This window comes from Lissotriton vulgaris, chromosome 4_1 (assembly GCF_964263255.1).
Source record: "Lissotriton vulgaris chromosome 4_1, aLisVul1.2, whole genome shotgun sequence".
NCBI lineage: Eukaryota > Metazoa > Chordata > Amphibia > Caudata > Salamandridae > Lissotriton > Lissotriton vulgaris.
In genome coordinates, this window is record NC_141691.1 from 1476093132 (window position 1) to 1476110475 (window position 17344).

General features: G+C 45.9%; 1 protein-coding gene across 1 annotated transcript in view; it reads right to left on the minus strand.

Moving 5' to 3' along the window:
* Positions 1-17344, minus strand: part of PRKDC (protein kinase, DNA-activated, catalytic subunit) — a 2818033-nt gene that overhangs the window by 2660707 nt on the left and 139982 nt on the right. Inside the window, exon 8 of the mRNA XM_086965729.1 lies at positions 52-107. Coding sequence (XP_086821855.1) covers positions 52-107 — 56 coding nt within the window. The remainder of the gene's footprint in view (positions 1-51; positions 108-17344) is intronic.

The window sequence follows — 17344 nt, forward strand, 5'->3', positions numbered from 1 at the left end:
GTGAAAGAATGTCAATAAATACTTAATGCTTATTTTTAAAAAAATGTTCACCTGAGGATTTATAGCTTTCACAGCATAATCAAAAATCTCTTTGGAGGTTTTGGTATCTGAAAAAGAAGCATCTTAATGTTAATTAGAGCACAGACGTAACAGGATGACTAATATTTGAGTTACAATCAGATTAAATGCTTGGGTCCTCTATACTGCTTTTTCAAAGATAACAAGTTGCAGAGTTCAGCCTTCAGACCGAATGTGGCTGAAAAATATAATTCCAATGGGGGAAAAAATATTAAAAAGAAAATAGAGATTGCAAGGAAATGTAATACCTACTTCAGCATGTAAAAACAAGCACTGGAGAGAGGATTTGGACGCTACACACCGAAAACATTAGTTGTGGAGTTAGTCATTTACAATGGAAAGTTTTGCTAACTGGTCACCTGATTTTGATCATTCAGTTACAATCTTTGTACTTTTACTGTCTCTGTGAATCAATTGTCGGCTTGTCTTTACTATTTACACTACAATTGTATTGGTATCATCAAAAACAGCACAACAGAAAGGCTTACAACTTTAAGAAACATTAAACACAAGTACATGGCCTGACCGCCTAGATGGCAACCGCAGTTCATTTTGGCTCCAAAGCAATCCTGTGCCACCCAATATGGTCAAGACCCACCTGTAAGCTTTTCAGGTCTTGCCTACTTAACAGTCTGTTGTGAGACTTATTGTTAGCTTATAGTGGGCTTAAAGCCCTCCCACTGGTTACCATGAGTGGACTTCATTGTCAATCTCATTTGCTTGCTTCCTATTCAATAGCATGCATGGGCTTTCCTTCCTCCTGTGCTTGTCCATCTCCTGGAGTTGTGCCCTTCTGCTCACTGTTTATGTGCTACTTTTTTCCTTTTGTTTAAGCACTATACAAGAGTGCGGATGTTTTCCAGGTGTTTCCCTTATGTACTTCTAAACCTCCAGCAGACCGAAAGGCCTTGGTGTGGAAGGGATGACCTTCAGGTACCCCGATCCCCTTAGGCTAACCAAAACAAGGCTCAGTTAGACACTTTCTAATAATTGGCCTCCAAGGTAAAGGGTGTAGTCCTGGGGAGCATCGCTGCTGGAACACAGATTACACAAGGTTACTCGGAAGAGCAGACAAGCCGATGTCAGTCACAGACTCAGGCAATTGACAGATGCCGCCAAACCCAAGCCCTACATCTTACCAGTTCCACAGGGTCGAGACAGAGGTCCACTACTTAGGAATATTTGCCAACTGTATTTTTACTGCTACAACTGTTGGAAAGATGCAGCTGGCTGCATTTTACTCATTTGCCTGTCCAGGTTTTATGCCCCCGGACTGAGCTCAGAACTGCTCAGAAACAATCAAACCCAACAAACACCTCGTTGATGCAGGCAAACTATGTTGTGGCTTTCTGATGCTGAAACATAACAAGGAAGGGCTTATGTTGGATAGCTTCTTGACGCCTATCTAGGGCTACAAAGTAGCAACCACCCAAGACTGGAACTAACTGAGAATGACTGCTGCTCTCCAGCCTCGCACCAAATACCAATCTGCCTGCCTCATGACCTTATTCCTTGGGGGCCAGGTGCTGATTGGGTAACCCGGAGGGAGTATTCAAGGAAAACTGGGGACTGGTAGTTGAACACTCCCACAGTAAACTGAGTAACTAATATATTTTATTTATTTATTTATTTTTTAAACTTGTAGGGCGCAAACAGCGACCCAAAAAGGGTTTCCCGGCGCCTAAGAGCACAGCATAAAAGATGGAATACGTTCAGCAGAAGTTGTTCAAGATTACTGATCGAACAACCAGGTTTTTATTTCTTTTCTAAACCTGGAGTAACTCTCCTCCTTTCGTATATGGGGTGGTAGTGCGTTCCAGATAGAAGGACCCTGGTGGGCAAAAGATCTCCCTCCCATCCTGGAGAGCTTGAATCTAGGCACACAGAAATTTGCAGCTGATTGAGACCTTAGGTTTCTTTTTGGAAAGTAGGGGTGAACTAATGCCTGAAGGTATTTAGGTGCAGTGCCTGCTTTGATTTTAAACATATAGTTTAGGGTCTTGAATCTGATGCGATTTTCCACCCTCAGCCAGTGAAGTTCACGCAGGTAGGGGGACACGCAGGTGTTTTTAGGTATGTAACAAAGAAGTCGGGCAGCCGCGTTCTGTACAAGCTGCAGTCTCTTTATGACTGCCTTGTTTGCACCTAGGTACAGGATGTTCCCATAGTCAAGCCGAGATGTAACGAAGGCATCGACTACTGTTTTCTGCGTGGAGATAGGCAGCATCCAAAGGATCTTTTTGAGCCATTTTATGATTGTAAAACAGAGGCCCACTACTTTGCTGACCTGTTGCTTCATGGACAGTGAATTGTCCAGGATTACCACCAAATTCCTTGCATGGGTAACTGGTGTAGGAAGATTACCCATCTGGGCAGGCCAGTGTGAAGTGCTCCAAAGATCTGGCTGCTTACCCAAGATGAGAATCTCCGTCTTGTCTCCATTTAATTTCAACTGGTTTGTTGTCATCCAGTTGAAGATGTTCAGGAGACCATGTTTGAGAAGGGACGAAGATGATGATTGGGATTCTGACAGCGAGAAGACAATCTGTGAATCGTCTGCATACGTCAGGGTAAGTCCAGATTTCTCCACTAGGTCCGCCAGGGGTCCAAGATAGAGATTGAAGAAGAGCGGGCTGCGGTACTCCATGAGGGGCACTGAAATGTCCAGAGCACGCAGCAGATGATGCTATTTGGAACGTCCGTTGATCCAGAAAGGATCTGATCCATTGCAAGGCAACTCCACGGATTCCATTTTTTTCTAACGTGGTGAGCAGCCTTTTGTGCGACACAGTGTCAAAGGCTGCGCTTATGTCGAGTAGAATAAGCGCAACCGTATGACCGTCGTCGAGGAGTTTCCGAATGGTTTCAGAGACTCCCAGTAGAGCAGTTTCCGTGGAGAAGCCTGCTCGGAATCCTGACTGAGTTGGGTGGAGAAGGGCGTTTTCTTCCGAAAATAGAGTTAGTGCAGAATGCACATGTCTTTCCAGACATTTGGAAAAAGCCGGGAGGAGTGAGATGGGCCTGTAGTTAGCTAATTTTTCTGGGTCTGCTGTAGGTTTTTTTAAAAGTGGGGTCACTATGGCATGCTTCCATAAGGAGGGTACTGTGGTGAGCTCCAGAACGAATTTAAAGTGTTAGCAATGATTTCAAGGGAGGGGGTGTCCAATAATTTTATTATATTGATAGGAATGGGGTCCTGCGGAGAGCCAGATTTGATTGTCTTCATGATGGATTTAAGAATATCGATTGTAATGGACGACCATTGTTGTAAGGTCTGGTTTACAGTAGGAGTATACTCCCACTCTTCCTTAGGGGCAGTATCAATGCTGTTACTGTCTATTTCAACGATTAGGTTATCTATTTTATCGGAGAAGAATTTAGCTAAATCCTGACATTGCCTCTCATTTAGCGGGCGAGACGGGGTTGTAGTTTGAGCCCCAGCTAGATCTTTGACCGTATTAAACAGTGTTTTAGCTTTGTTTACAGCTACCGTAATGGTATTAGCGACATGCACGGCGCGTGCTTTCTTGCATGCGGTATGGTAAAGGTTTCTTGCTGTTTGGTACCTTTTTATCTTGTCAGGAGCGAAATCTTTTCGCCAAAATCTTTCAAGTACCTTACATTTGTTTTTTTCCTCTTTAAGTGAATCGTTGAACCACAGGACAGGGGGACGATGTCTATTACCCTTGGTGTTAGGGGTGGGTAGGCAGGACTCAGCCGCCTTGCTGAGCCATTGTTGGGTAGCAGTTGCAATACTTTCCATACCTTGATTCTTATTGGGTATGTTCTTGCTGAGTGCTATGTTAAGTTTTGAAATATCTAGGGATTTCCAATTTTTCCTAGATGAAGCTGGTAACGTAGGTTGATTAAAGGAAGTAACAGGTAGTTTAAGGTTAAATTTAATTAAGAAATAGTCGGACCCGCATACAGGGATGGTGTCCTGCCATGGGAGTTGTGGGAGGTTAGAAAATAAAGGGTCGAGCAAATGTCCTGCTCTATGGGTAGGTCCTGAGTTAAGGAGATTGATACTTAACGCTGTCAGATCTTCTAGCAAGTTAGCGCAAGTCGTGTTTGATTTGTCCTCTAAGTGTAGATTTAGGTCTCCAATAAGAGAGAAGTTTTTAGAGGCCAAGAAAAAAGGGGTGATCCGATTAGCTAATTCAGAAGCCCATTTAGTGCTGTTCCCAGGAGGCCGGTACATTAGGATGCCAGACAACGTAAAGTTGGGATTCAAGCAGATTTTTAGTGGCTCAAACGTGCAATTAAGTGTTTTGTTATAAATAATAGCAATTCCACCCCCAGTTTTAAGGGTTCTATCCTTCCTGACAATTGCATAATTTGGAGGAAGGGCGGTGGCCACATCCGGACCAGAGCCATCATGTAACCAGGTTTCTGTGAGGAATAGTGCACTAGGTTTGTCATCTAATAACAAATTCGAAGTTGTCCAGCTTGTGTTTGGGTAAAGAGCGGCAATTGATGTTATAGAACAGAACATTTTTGCCAGTAGGTCCTGGCATACGACTTTGCATACGATTGTTGAAACTGCACGTATCCCACATAATTCAGCTCAAGCAGCAGAGTTGATTGCACTTACGAGAGCGTGTGTGTTGTCGAAAGGAATGAGAGTGACCATATATACCGACAGCCAGTATGCGTTTGGTGTGGCTCATAGTTTTGGACGATTGTGGAAAGAACGTGGGTTTCTGACTTCGCTTGGAGCTAAGATACAGCATGGTCAGTTGGTGAATGAGCTTCTTGAGTCACTGACCTTGCCGTTACAAGTTGCGATTGTCAAATGCAGTGCACACAAAAAGGTTACTGATGATGTTGGTCGTGGAAATGCATTTGCTGACGAAATCGCAAAAGAAACAGCAAAAGATGTAATGAATCGAATGTATGTTGCAGGCCCTGTAAGATGGGTTGGTGACGTTGGAATGTGTGAAGATACAATAGAGAGTGTGAAGTCTATTCAAGCTGAAGCTTCAGAGAAAGAGTGGAGTGTGTGGAGAGAGAGTACGGGTAAATTGGATGCAAATGGTTGTTGGGTTGAATTGTTAGAACATCAGCGATGGTTGTTACCCGATGCGTATGTGCTTGCAGTGGTGACAATGGCCCATGGAATGGCTCATATCAGTGTGCAAGGGATTTGTAAGTTGTTAGCTCCAGTATGGCAAAATGCTGGAATTCCTAAGTGTGCAGAGAATGTGGTCAAGAATTGCATGGTGTGTCTGAAATACAATCCTGGTAAGGGAACCCCAACTCCAGCTGGTCATTTTGCGCCTCCAACGTATCCGTTCGAGGTTTTGCAGCTAGATTTCATCCACATGGAAAGGTGCAACAATTTGAAATACGTACTCGGTGTTTGTGCCTTTTCAAGGTGGGTAGAAGCATATCCCTTAAAAGACAACACTGCCTTATCCACAGCTAAAGCCCTTGTCAAAGAATTCTTCCCTAGGTTTGGAATGCCGAGAATGGTCTGGAGTGATAATGGGAGTGAATTTGTGGGTCGAGTGATGAAAAAAGTATGTGAGGGGCTAGGTATCCAACAAAAATTCCACGCTGCAAATCACCCCCAATCAGTTGGACTAGTAGAGTGCTATAATGGCACACTAAAACTGAAATTGGCCAAGATCCAAACGAGTTCTGGTCTTAAATGGCCTGACGCTCTGCCTTTAGCACTCTTATCAACAAGAATGACTGTGCATTCGCGAGTGGGACTTAGTCCCTATGAAATTGTGTTCGGGCGCCCGGCCAACATATGGGGAGTGCCAAGGCCGACAAATTTCAGTGAAATTGAACACCCTGTACTACTTGATTATTTGTATGAATTGACGGCTAAATTGCGTGTTTTACACCAACAGGTTCACGATACTCTGCCTCAGGTCTCTGAAGCTCCAGGACATCCTATGATCCTGGATCATGGGTGCTGGTCAAGAACTTCCAGCGGAGAAAGAATGGCCAGCCCCGTTGGACCGGCCCCCACCTCGTCCTTCTCTCAACAAGATCAGCTGTTCGAGTGGAAGGGATAAAACGAATTGGATCCACGGCGTACACTGCAAGAGGGTCCCTTTGCCTCTACCGTACGACTGGTGGGTCCAGGAGGGGGATCGCTGACTCAGAGACCGAGACTGTGCCTCGTTTTCTGCCTTTTAGCGATGCACGTGTAAAAGGAACAATTTCTGAACGAGAAAGTGACAATCTTTTGCAAGAAGCTGTGCCACCGTCAATTCGATTGAACACTACAGAGCCTGAACTCTTGTTCCAGAACCAGACAGTACCTGGAAAAAGCCGTTCTAATTTGAGGCCGAGAACTATGGACAAATAAAAAAAATCTTTTTCCTTGCTATTTTTGAAAGTGCAGCTCTCTCATCTGAGAAACTTTCTTATTTTTGTTTTTCGAACCGCCATCCGGGTTCAGCTGTAGGGTCGTGGTCGCCCAAGTCTTTGGAGTGCAGCTGAAGACGTTTGGTCGACAGTTCTGGTCGGTCTAAGGGAGTTGCCCTGGACTGACAGAAGCATTCCTTAGCATAGAACACCCTACCACCGCGAGCAGCAATTCGAGAGGATGGAGTTTTTCGAGAATGTGTATAATGATGACAAAGAAACGATTTTTGATATTATTTATTTTCATGTTGCTTAGTGTAATGACGTTTTTAATAGGATATGTTTTATTCTCTTTTCAAGTGACATTTGTACCCACTACACAGCCCATACCTCCTTCTACTGTTTCCTCACATTCTTTTCACCCTCTGCCTGAACAGGAGTCCACTAGAAGATTAGAGTTTATCAATAACTCCTTCATTCAGCATTTACACCAACACCAATTAGTAGTGAACACAACTAATTGTTGGGTGTGTGGTCTTATGCCAAATACGACAGATAAGGGTATCCCATACTTGGGCTTACCATTTAGTTACAATGGTTCTTTGTGGGCGTTTCAGACGATGTTCATATATGCCATCGAACCATATCCCCCACGTTCCACGAGAAGTAACTCGAGCAACAAGGCATTGGTAGTGGGAATCACAAATATGAGCAGAAACATTGACTTGTATAGATCGATTCCCAGAGATGAGTTACAAGCTTACGCTAGATGGAACGTAACAGGATATGGAGTTACTCGGAGTGAGAACCAGCGAGCAAAGAGATCCTCCGGGATTTGGATTGTACCCCATCAGGGTCACCTATGTCTGCAAGGTAATGGCAAAAATACCAGAGCTCAGTTTGGCAAAAGTGTCTGCACTGAAACATATTTTTTTGCATCTCGGACTTCCCCTTCGTTCCTAGCAGCTAAGGGTACCTATTTCATCTGCCATGATAGAGCCTATACATGGTTGCCCCCTGACTTCTCGGGCACATGTTTTGTTTCGTTCCTGTTGCCTCCCACCTACACGGCCGCGGCAGATTACCATAAGACAAGAATAGTTAGACGTGTCATCAGTAAAGAAGACACTGCAGGACAAGAATTTGGAGATTTCGTAAAGGGTTTTCTGCCGTTTTGGGGACCTATGGTTAACAGCAGGAACATAAGGCAATTGACAAGGGTGGTTGAATCCACTGTAGTTGAAACCGCCGGTGCCCTTAGTAATTTGACTGCTGAGCTCCAGTTGGATCGCCTTATGACTCTTCAGAACAGGGTCGCATTAGACGTCATACTTGCAGACCGAGGTGGGGTATGTAAAGTGATCCAATCAAGTTGCGGTGTTTTCATCCCAGATAACGCTCCGACAGTCTACCAGGCCATTTCCAAACTGCATAAGATCTCTGAATCTATTCACGTGGATTAAGGAGACTGGTCACTGATGGGGTGGTTCTGGGAACGGATATCCGCCTGGGGATGGAAGATTCTGATAGTCATTGGGATAATCTTAGCCATTCTTTTCCTGTTCTGTCTGTGTGTACAGTGTGCTCCTGCAATATGTGGCCTCTGTGCTACATCGTGTGTAAGGAAACGTGTATCCAGAGACGAGCTAAGTAATAGGATGATGCTACAGCAACATCTCAATGACTTTATGAATATAGACCTGGACTCAGATTAGCGTGAGTATAGGTTATTGCCTATGTAAGGGCAAAAGGAGGGTCTGTGGTACTGAAAATTCTGGACCCGTGTTATAAACATCGTCGTATCATGACGATTTTGGTATCAGCAGACGAGAATGATTAGAATACTATGCACAAGCATTTTCGTCATATTCGGGTGACGAAATCACCCTGAAATCAGAGTTTCCGTCCTGAACCCTCGGGTTCCATTTTGTGAACGGCAGCCATTTTGTGATTGCCCTCACATAGGCCAATGACTAAAGCCAAAAACTAGTCTGAAGGACACGTACACCTTTGCTGACTCCTCTGTGACCTGGGCAAGCTGACTCCACTGCCTGAAGCCAAAACCTGTTCGGCCAGTTCCTGTCCCAGTGGCCGAATGAGATTAGTATCAAGGCACAACATATCATAAACCTTTCAACGCACACAAACCATGCCTAATCTTACACACACCTGTCTCTTTCTTTATGACTTGCTTTACGAGGAGGTGCCTGTTTTTATTGGGGGTTCGTCTATATCTGATGAAAATACTGGGCCTTGCCGGGTAATTGATTGTGGGCTGGACAAACTGAAATATGGGCTTGTCATCATGACTCTGCTTTTTCTTTGTAGTGAAAATATGTGAATGTCAACTGTAAATTAAGGAATGTTTGCCTAAAGCATAATATTTTGTATAAAAAGGGAAGGCTGGCTTTGTAAGGTTGAGCAGTCTCCTGAGAATATACACCGTGTTGTACTTCTAGGATACCTGTTACTGGCTGCAGCCAATAAATACGATCTTTGACTTCACCAAGAAGACTCTGTTTCTGTAGTCTGAAACAGGAAGGACTCGAAGTCTTAGGGTGTGTTCACTGGCACCGCTGGGTTCTTAAAAACCCAGTACTTCAGTATAGTCCCCGCAAGCTGGAAAAGTGCGATAGTTCGTGCACTCATAAAGAAACCTCACCTAGACCCATTGGACCCTTCAAACTTCAGACCCCTCTCCCTCCTCCCAGGCATTAGCAAAGTGGCTGAGAGAATTGTAAATGAACAGCTCTCAACATTCCTAGAGACTAACAACCTCCTTCACCACTCACAAACAGGGTTCAGACCTGGACAGGGGACTGATACCGCCCTTCTGGCCGTGACTGAGGAGACAAGGTCCATCCTGGATGCAGGAGGATCAGTGGCAGTGATCCTCCTGGACTTGAGTGCCGCCTTCGACACGGTGGACCACACTATTCTCCTACACCGCCTCCGAAAAACGGGCATTTCGGAGACCGCTTTGGCATGGCTAAAATCATACTTGGAATACAGGACCTTCCAAGTGGCCGACAGCCATGGTCATTCTAAATCTCTCCCCCTGAACTGTGGAGTCCCTCAGGGCTTCTCCCTGAGTCCTACACTTTTTAATGTTTACATGGCCCCTTTGGATGACATCGCCTCTCCATTCGGCATAAAGGTGGTCATGTACGCCGACGACACACAACTAGTCGTCTCCATCAACCAGGCCGATCAATCAATGGAGAACCTAGTCTCCTGCCTGCACAACATATCTGTATGGATGGGCGACTCCAGGCTCAAATTCAACGGAGAGAAATCCGAAATCATGCTTCTAGGCGACCCAAACAAACTCCCCGAAACCCTTGCCTGGCCAGCTAGCATGGGTACCCCCCCATACCAAAACAAGAAATCAAAAGCCTGGGCTTTTGGCTAGACCAGGACCTCAGCTTCAGAGCCCAAGCGAGAAAGACAGCCGGCACCTGCTTTGGGCTCATGCGAAAAGCCCGTAAGATCCTTCCGCTTATTCCCCCCCAGTCTAGGAAAATTCTGATTCAGGGCCTCATCATATCAAGATTAGACTACGGAAACGCCCTATACCAGGGTGCACCTGTAGCCGTCATAAAAAAACTGCAGCATACCCAGAATGCAGCAGCAAGACTACTGACTGGAACGAAATCTAGATACTCAGCCAGACCCTCCCTCAAGGCACTTCACTGGCTTCCCATCGAAGAACGCATCTCCTTCAAAGCCTTGTGCATCTCCCATAAAATCCTACAAGGCAAGGGTCCACCAATACTGAGACCCCTCATCAAGCCACACAAATCATCCCGACAGCTCAGGTCGGACACCCTGTTCCTGGCAAGCGTACCCAGAATAAGGAAAGCTTGCAATGGCAGCCGCCGCTTTTCTTATAACGCTTCTAAGCTCTGGAACATCCTCCCCCTCAACATCCGCAAAGAAAACAATCTTCTCTCATTCCACAGACTGCTAAAAACCTGGTTGTTCCCCCAATAATCCATCCCCAGGTGTACTGTCAAGCTTTTACGATAGAGCTGGGACGCCAGAGGGTAGCTACGCGCTCTAGAAATCCTAAATCAAATCAACTAATCAAGCATACTATGCTTTGGTTAATTTGTGCATGGCAAAAAGGAAGACGCATCATAGGATAATGCAAAAAATACCATAGTTTTGCTGGATCCCAAGAGAAAACCTAATGAAAGAATATTAATTTTGCCTGTTTCATGATTAATGACTGAAGTGTCAGAAAGGGAAATGCTGCATGCCAGAAATGTGATAATTGAATATTATTTACTGTTAATTCTAAATAATTTTCCAGGTTTATCATGTAATGAGCTAACTTTGATCATTGTGTGCCACATTGAGTGTTTTAGTGTTCTTGCCTTAGCGATCTTAGCTTCCGACAGTACGTCACAAATATTGCTTCATGGATCCTGGTATGGTTTAACAATTTAAATGCCAGTTGCACCTTGGCTTGTTACATGCAGTCTGAAAGTCTAAATAGAGATCTATATGATCTACTTTGCATTAGATCCACTAGGTGAGATGACTTACCATAAAAGGCTACAAGTTGGTCATTTAAAGTTAGGATTAGTTTAGAGGACATAATCTGTAATATATGGTTGAATAAAGGGGCCCATACATTTTCTGCTTGATTTTTAAAAGGTCCGCTTTAAAACTAAAAATATAATTTCAAATGCAGCGAATTGAAACTTTCTTCTTCATTATCCCCAACCCAAATGCTTTGATACATATAGTCTGGTACATGCTCTAGTTTAGTGTTTTCTAAGAACTAATGGCCTTTTACAGCTACTCTCCTTTGAAACACCATTATCTTGTTATATTTTATTATTTATAGTACACTGGTTTGCTTTACAGTAAACCAGCATGCTTAGGAGACATATTTATGAGCCATTTGCTGTCTGATCCAAAATGATGGTATCATCGGCATCCTGGAGTATGGGGAAGGAAAAGGTTACTTACCCTGTAAGCATCTGATCGTAGGAGGTACAGCTGTCGAGTAATGTGCTGTGCATACTACTGCCACCGAGCGTTGGGCTCGGATGTGTCGAAGTGGTTGGTCATCGAAGAAGTCTTTAAAGTCACGAGGTACAGGGACTCTTCTCCACCCCTCCCTTCCTTGCTGGTAATGCTCATGGTCATCAACTCCATTGTTAGTTTGTTTTCCGCAAGGCGGGTGAGGATGCAATGTGAAGTGAAGTGATTTATAGATTGATATCTATGCATACGAGGGACAAGAGATAGTAAAGGATACTGCAACAGACAGATGTCCAGGGATGGGGGTGGGCACATGTGAATCTACAGCACTACATGCCACGAACAGATGCTTACAGGGTAAGTAAAGTTTTTTGTTCGAGTCATGTGTAGCTGTAGATACACATGCTGTGCATAGACTGTAAAGCAGTCCTCCCAAAAGTGGTGGTTAGCCTGTGGGTGTTGCACTTGATTGAAAAAGTGTGTGGAGTACAGCCTGGCCAACATTTGCTTGTTGGTGAGCTAGGCCATCCACACAGTAATGTTTTGTAAAGGTGTGTGGTGTAGATGAGGTAGCTGCTTTGCATATATCAGCTACTAGAATGTTCCCCAGGGAGGCCATAAAGGCTCCTTTTTCCGAGCGAGTTGGCCTCTTGGAGGAATGAGCAAAGTCCTCTAAGCTTTAGCACTGCATGTCTGGATGCACCTCATGATCCATCTGGCAAGGCCAGATTTGGACAGAGACTTCCCTTTGTGGTGTTTGGGGAAAGCAACAAAGAGTTGTTGTGTGTTGCAAAATGGTTTAGTTATGTCAATATATTACACAAGTGCTTATTTCACAACCAAAGTTTGGAGAGCCCATTCTGAAACAGTCAGTTTGTGGGAAGAAGACAGGGACTTCAATGGATTCAATAAGGTGGAATTGAGAGTCCACCTCTGGGAGGAATTTGGGGTTAGTGAGGAGGGCAACCCTATCCCTATGCACTTAGAAGAAAGGTTCTTCTGAGTTAGTGCTTGTAGATCACTGACACGTATGAATGAAGTGCTGGAGACCAGAAATGCTACCTTCCAAGAAAGGAACTGTAGGTGACAGGATTGGAGGAGCTCAAATGGAGGACCCATGAGTCTTGTTAGTAGAAATGTTCAAATTCCATGCCGGGCCTATGGGACCCTGTGGGAATGATTCTCTTAAGACCCTCCAAGTAAGCCTTAATGACTGGAATCCTGAAGAGAGAGAGGTGAGGTCTATTATGAAAATAGGCGGCCACAGTGGCTAGTATGGAGGAGAAAGCCAGTTGGCAAGCCTGCAAGTGAAGCAGGTAACCGACAATATCCTGCACTGTGGCAGTTAAGGGGTTAATGGGTTTTGAGTTACAGTACACAAACCTCTTCCACATGGCCGCGCAGCAGGCACAAGTGATAGGTCTGCTTGCTTCCTTGAGAATGCTCATGCATTCAGGTGGAAGATTAAGATAGCCAAATTCTAGTATCTCAGGAGCCAGGTCGCAAGGTTGAGAGACCGAAGGACTGGGTGCCTGGTTTCTCCCTGGCTGTGCATGAGAAGATCTGGCCTGTTGGGAAGCTTCTCGTGCGGAACCAGCGAGTTGGATAACAGTGGTGAACCAGGGCTGGCGGGCTCATGTGGGAGCCACCTAGATGAGGGTGAGAGACATCTGCAAAAGCCTCTAAAACACAAATGGAAGTAGTGGAAGAGGCTAAACGACGTAGGAGAAGTGTGGCTCACTGGTTAGAGCAGGCAGACCCTGAAGCAGAGGTCAGACCCGGGACCAGGGTTCGATTCCCGACGCGGCAGGGTGTTGAGCTCAAATGTCCACGGACTCGATAATTCTCGCTTCGGTGCCTGACCTAATCATGGGTTCACACTCTGCAACTCTGGGCATTAAGCTTGCTTAATCTCCACAACGGCCCCCTGCGGCGGGATGCCTGGCTTTCACCTTGGGGATGCCCTGTAGGGGCTATCTCACAGGGGAAAAACCAGGACGGGTTCCCAAGGCAAGCGCAGAGATACCCCTTCAGGGGTCGATTCTGGCGCTATATAAGAAAATGTAATAATAATAATAGGAAATAACCCTGACAAACATCCAAAGTGCACTGCCGTTGAACTGTGGAAGTGGAAACCTGGAGGCGAGGTTTGGGAATTTGGAGTTTTCTACTGTGAAGAGGTCTATTTCGGGGAAGTCTCATCACCAAAAGTAGTGAAGGAGGACTCACAAGTGAAGTTCCCACTCATGGACTTGTTGCCGCATCCTGCCGAGGTGGTCGGCAATGACGTTGTCCATTCCCAGAAGTTTCTCAGCCAGCAGATTGATTTTTTGTCTTTTGGCTTTTTTGGCCCATTGCCAAATACTCTGGGCTAACTGAAAGATTTGTGGAGACCAGGTGCTGCCCTGTTTCCGTAGGTAATGTATCATATTTTCCGTACAGACGAGAACCACCTTGCCCATCAGGTGAAGTAGGAAAGTCTTCAATGCTATGTGATCAGCTAGGAGTTCCAGGTAGTTGATGTGGAGGCCCTGGTTTCTGAGCTCCCATTGGCTCTGGACAGTCAGGTCCTTTAAGTGTTCATCCCATCCCAAAAGGGAAGTGTCCGTTATAATGGTCCTTTGAGGAAGTGGTTGAGAAAAGACCACCTTTGCAACAGGTTGTTGATGTTCCTCCACTGCAGAGAGCGATAAGTGCAGCGGCCGATCAACACTAGATCGTACCAATGACCCCCCCACTTGAAACCACGGCTGCGCAAAGCATTCCTGCTACGGAAGTATGTGTAAACTGGCATGAGGCACTATGACAATGCAGAAGGGTATCATGCCATGGAGCTGCATGACTGTTCTGACCTGGCGGTATGGTTGGGAGGTAGTGGGGGAGGGACCAGTGCCTGAAAGGACTGGAACCTGGCAGGTTTGGATAGGCCATGCAAACCCCCAAGTTGAGCATTGCCCGCAGGTAGGGTTGGATTTGGAGTGGTTGGAGGTGGGATTTCGTGGCATTTATGGTAAACCCAAACTCGTGCAGGAGGTTTATCGCGATTTGTGTGTGTTGGAGATATTACAGGCAGGTGGCACTTTTTATCAGCCAGTCTCCAGGTAGTGGAAGACATGGACGCCCTGTCTGTGTAGATGAGCCGCTACCACCATTGGATAATTGGTGAATATCCAGGGTGCAGTGGAAACCCCAAAACGGAGCACTTTTAATTGTTAATGCTTTTCCCTAACCACAAACCTGAGATATCGGGGATGTGCCAAGTGTATTGGCATATGGAAAAAAGGCTTCCTTCAGATTGAGAGCGGTCATTAAGTCAACTTGAAGAGTACCTATATGGAAGTGCTCTGAGAGAATGTATTTGTTTAGGGAACCGAGGTCCAGAATGGTTCTGAGGAATTGTCCTTTTAGGGAATTAGGAAATACAGAGAGTATATTTCCATGCCCTGCTGTTGATGGACAGGTTTTATAGCCCCTCTGAGAAGGAGAAGTCAGACCACTTACCAGGGTAGTCTTTGGTGTTCCGGCAAGAGTTTGTTTGTGAGGCAGAATGGTGGGAGGCGTGGAAGTGAGCTTCAGGCAATAACGAGGCTGGATATTGTCCGACACCCACTGATCGAAGAGGACGTTCCACCCTGGAGGAAGAACCCCCGAAGGTGCCCCGACAAGTGTTGTGTAATGAGGGGGAGGGGCCGGAGAGGAGAGGCAAGTCCGAGTTTGGTGTTGGTCGTGGCAGCTCCTTTGGGGAAGCCACCTTTACCTTTGCCTTTTGAATTGCTGCCTCTGTAGGAAATAGCCTCTGGGAAAAGGCTGCTGGGACTATGAAGGCTAGTATGCCATGGAGGCGTAGGGGAGATGGTCATCCAGCCTCCACGGTACGGCGTGCGATAAAAGGAGATGTGAGGAGCAGCAGATTGAGGGGCACCTATAACCTTTGGGGTTGCCGTATCTTGAAATTTTTCCTACGGTCTGGCCTGCCTGCAGACTGAATAGATGTTGACCATCAAATGGCATGTTAAGCAGGTTCTACTGGACCTCCAGCTTGAAGCCGGAGATACAGAGCCAGGCGTTCCTGCGCACGAGGATTCTGGCAGCAGTGTCAAAAGCATCTAATGTTCAGCGGACAGTGGTGTTAGAGATGTGTTTCCCTCAGAGACAATCTCATGACCCCTTTTCAGGGGCTCCCTGGGAGATGTTGGAGGAGTTCCTCCATCTCATCCCCGTGGGTGCAGTCCTATCTGGAGTGGGGCCCAGTGGAATTAGCAATACGCCAAATGGTAGGCCGATTCACGACCACCCTTTTCCCTGCAACCCTATACTTTTGTTTTCCTTATCTGGTGAAGGGGCAACACCAATAACCTCGGAACTACTTATGGGCGGTAGTGACAACTAGGGAGTCCGGTGGGGAGCCTTGTATTTTTTTGTCCACACTGGGTGTCCGGACCCTGTGGCAGACAGGGTCTTGAAAAAGGTCAGGGGTAGGACTTAGCATGCCCTTGAGCAAGGGGAAGTAATTGGGTGGAGTGGCGAGTAGAGGAGAGGGTTTTTTCTAGAGGTTTAGTGTGGAGATATACCTTATGAAAGGTGGCATCCCTATCAATAACTTTGTGATAGGATGTGGAGTCGTCCAGAGGAGAGAGGTATGCAGGGTATAAGTCAAATTATGTGTCCGCCAAGGGGGTCTGCATCATAGGAGTCCCAGGGATCTACCTTGGGGTATAAAAAAAAGGGGGTCCCTTGGAGAAGCAGGCGGGGAAGGTGAGCGCTGTGGAGCAGGCTGAGGTGATGGGTGTATTCAAGGCAAAGGGCTAAATGCCTTGGCTGCTTTCTTGCGCTGCTTGGGTGGTGCTTGAATGTCTAGGGCTTCCTATAAGGACAGCAGGCATTTGGATGGCTGAGCAGCAGACCTCGGAGGGCTGGGGAGGATCCGGCCATGTTGGCATGAATGTCTGTCGAATTTTTAGCTCCTCTTGTTATGTTATGTTATCCACTCTTATATAGCGCTCAAATCACCCTGGGGCATCTTGGCGCTGCCTAGAGAGACATCACTGATGACGAGAAACCTGATCTGAAGTGAAGTATTAGTACAGGAAAGCTTTTAGTTGCTTTCTGAAGGTTCCGTATACCGAGGTATCCCTCAGGGTATCCCTCAGATTTAGGCAGACTATTCCAGTATTTGGGGGCCAAGTAGGAGAAGGCCATCCCTCCAGTGCGTTTGAGACGGATGCGAGGTATATAGAGTAACCCCGCAGAGCCGGATCTCAGTATACGTCCAGGAGTGTATTTGTTCAGTTTCTTTTGTAAGTATTTCGGGCCTCGTTCATTTAAGGCATTGAAAGACAGACAGCATATTTTAAAGATGGATCTTTTTTTTTTTTTAAATCGGTAGCCAATGTAGGGCTATTAAACAGAGGCAGTGACGGAGAGATTGCGGGCATGTTTAAGATCATTATAGCAGGGGTGTTTTGAATGACCTGTAGTTTGTTTAAAAGTATTGCTCCCACCTCAGCCAGTAGGGTGTTCCCGTAGTCCAAACGACTGATCACCAACGCTTGGACCAGCGTTCTGTGATGGTCTGTTGGTATATATGGGAGGATTTTCCGGAGTAGTCTAAGGCTATAATAGCAAGAGCCAGTGGTAGCTGCTGTGTTATCCTTCATTGATAGTTGAGTGATCTAATTTTACACCCAGATTTTTTACACTCTGTTTTGGGACGGGGTGCACCTAACTGCGAAGGCCACCATTCGTTGGACCAGACAGCTGAGGCCTTTCCCAGTAGCATTACTTCAGTTTTTCCAGAATTCAATTGGAGACAGTTGTTTGTCATCCAGTTGGATATTGCTAGTATGCCTTTGGAAAAATGGAGCCTATCTGCCTCTGGGTTTGGACCGATGGTAAACAGTAGCTGGGTGTCATCCGCGTAAGAAATAGTTTCAAAACCCAATGCTTC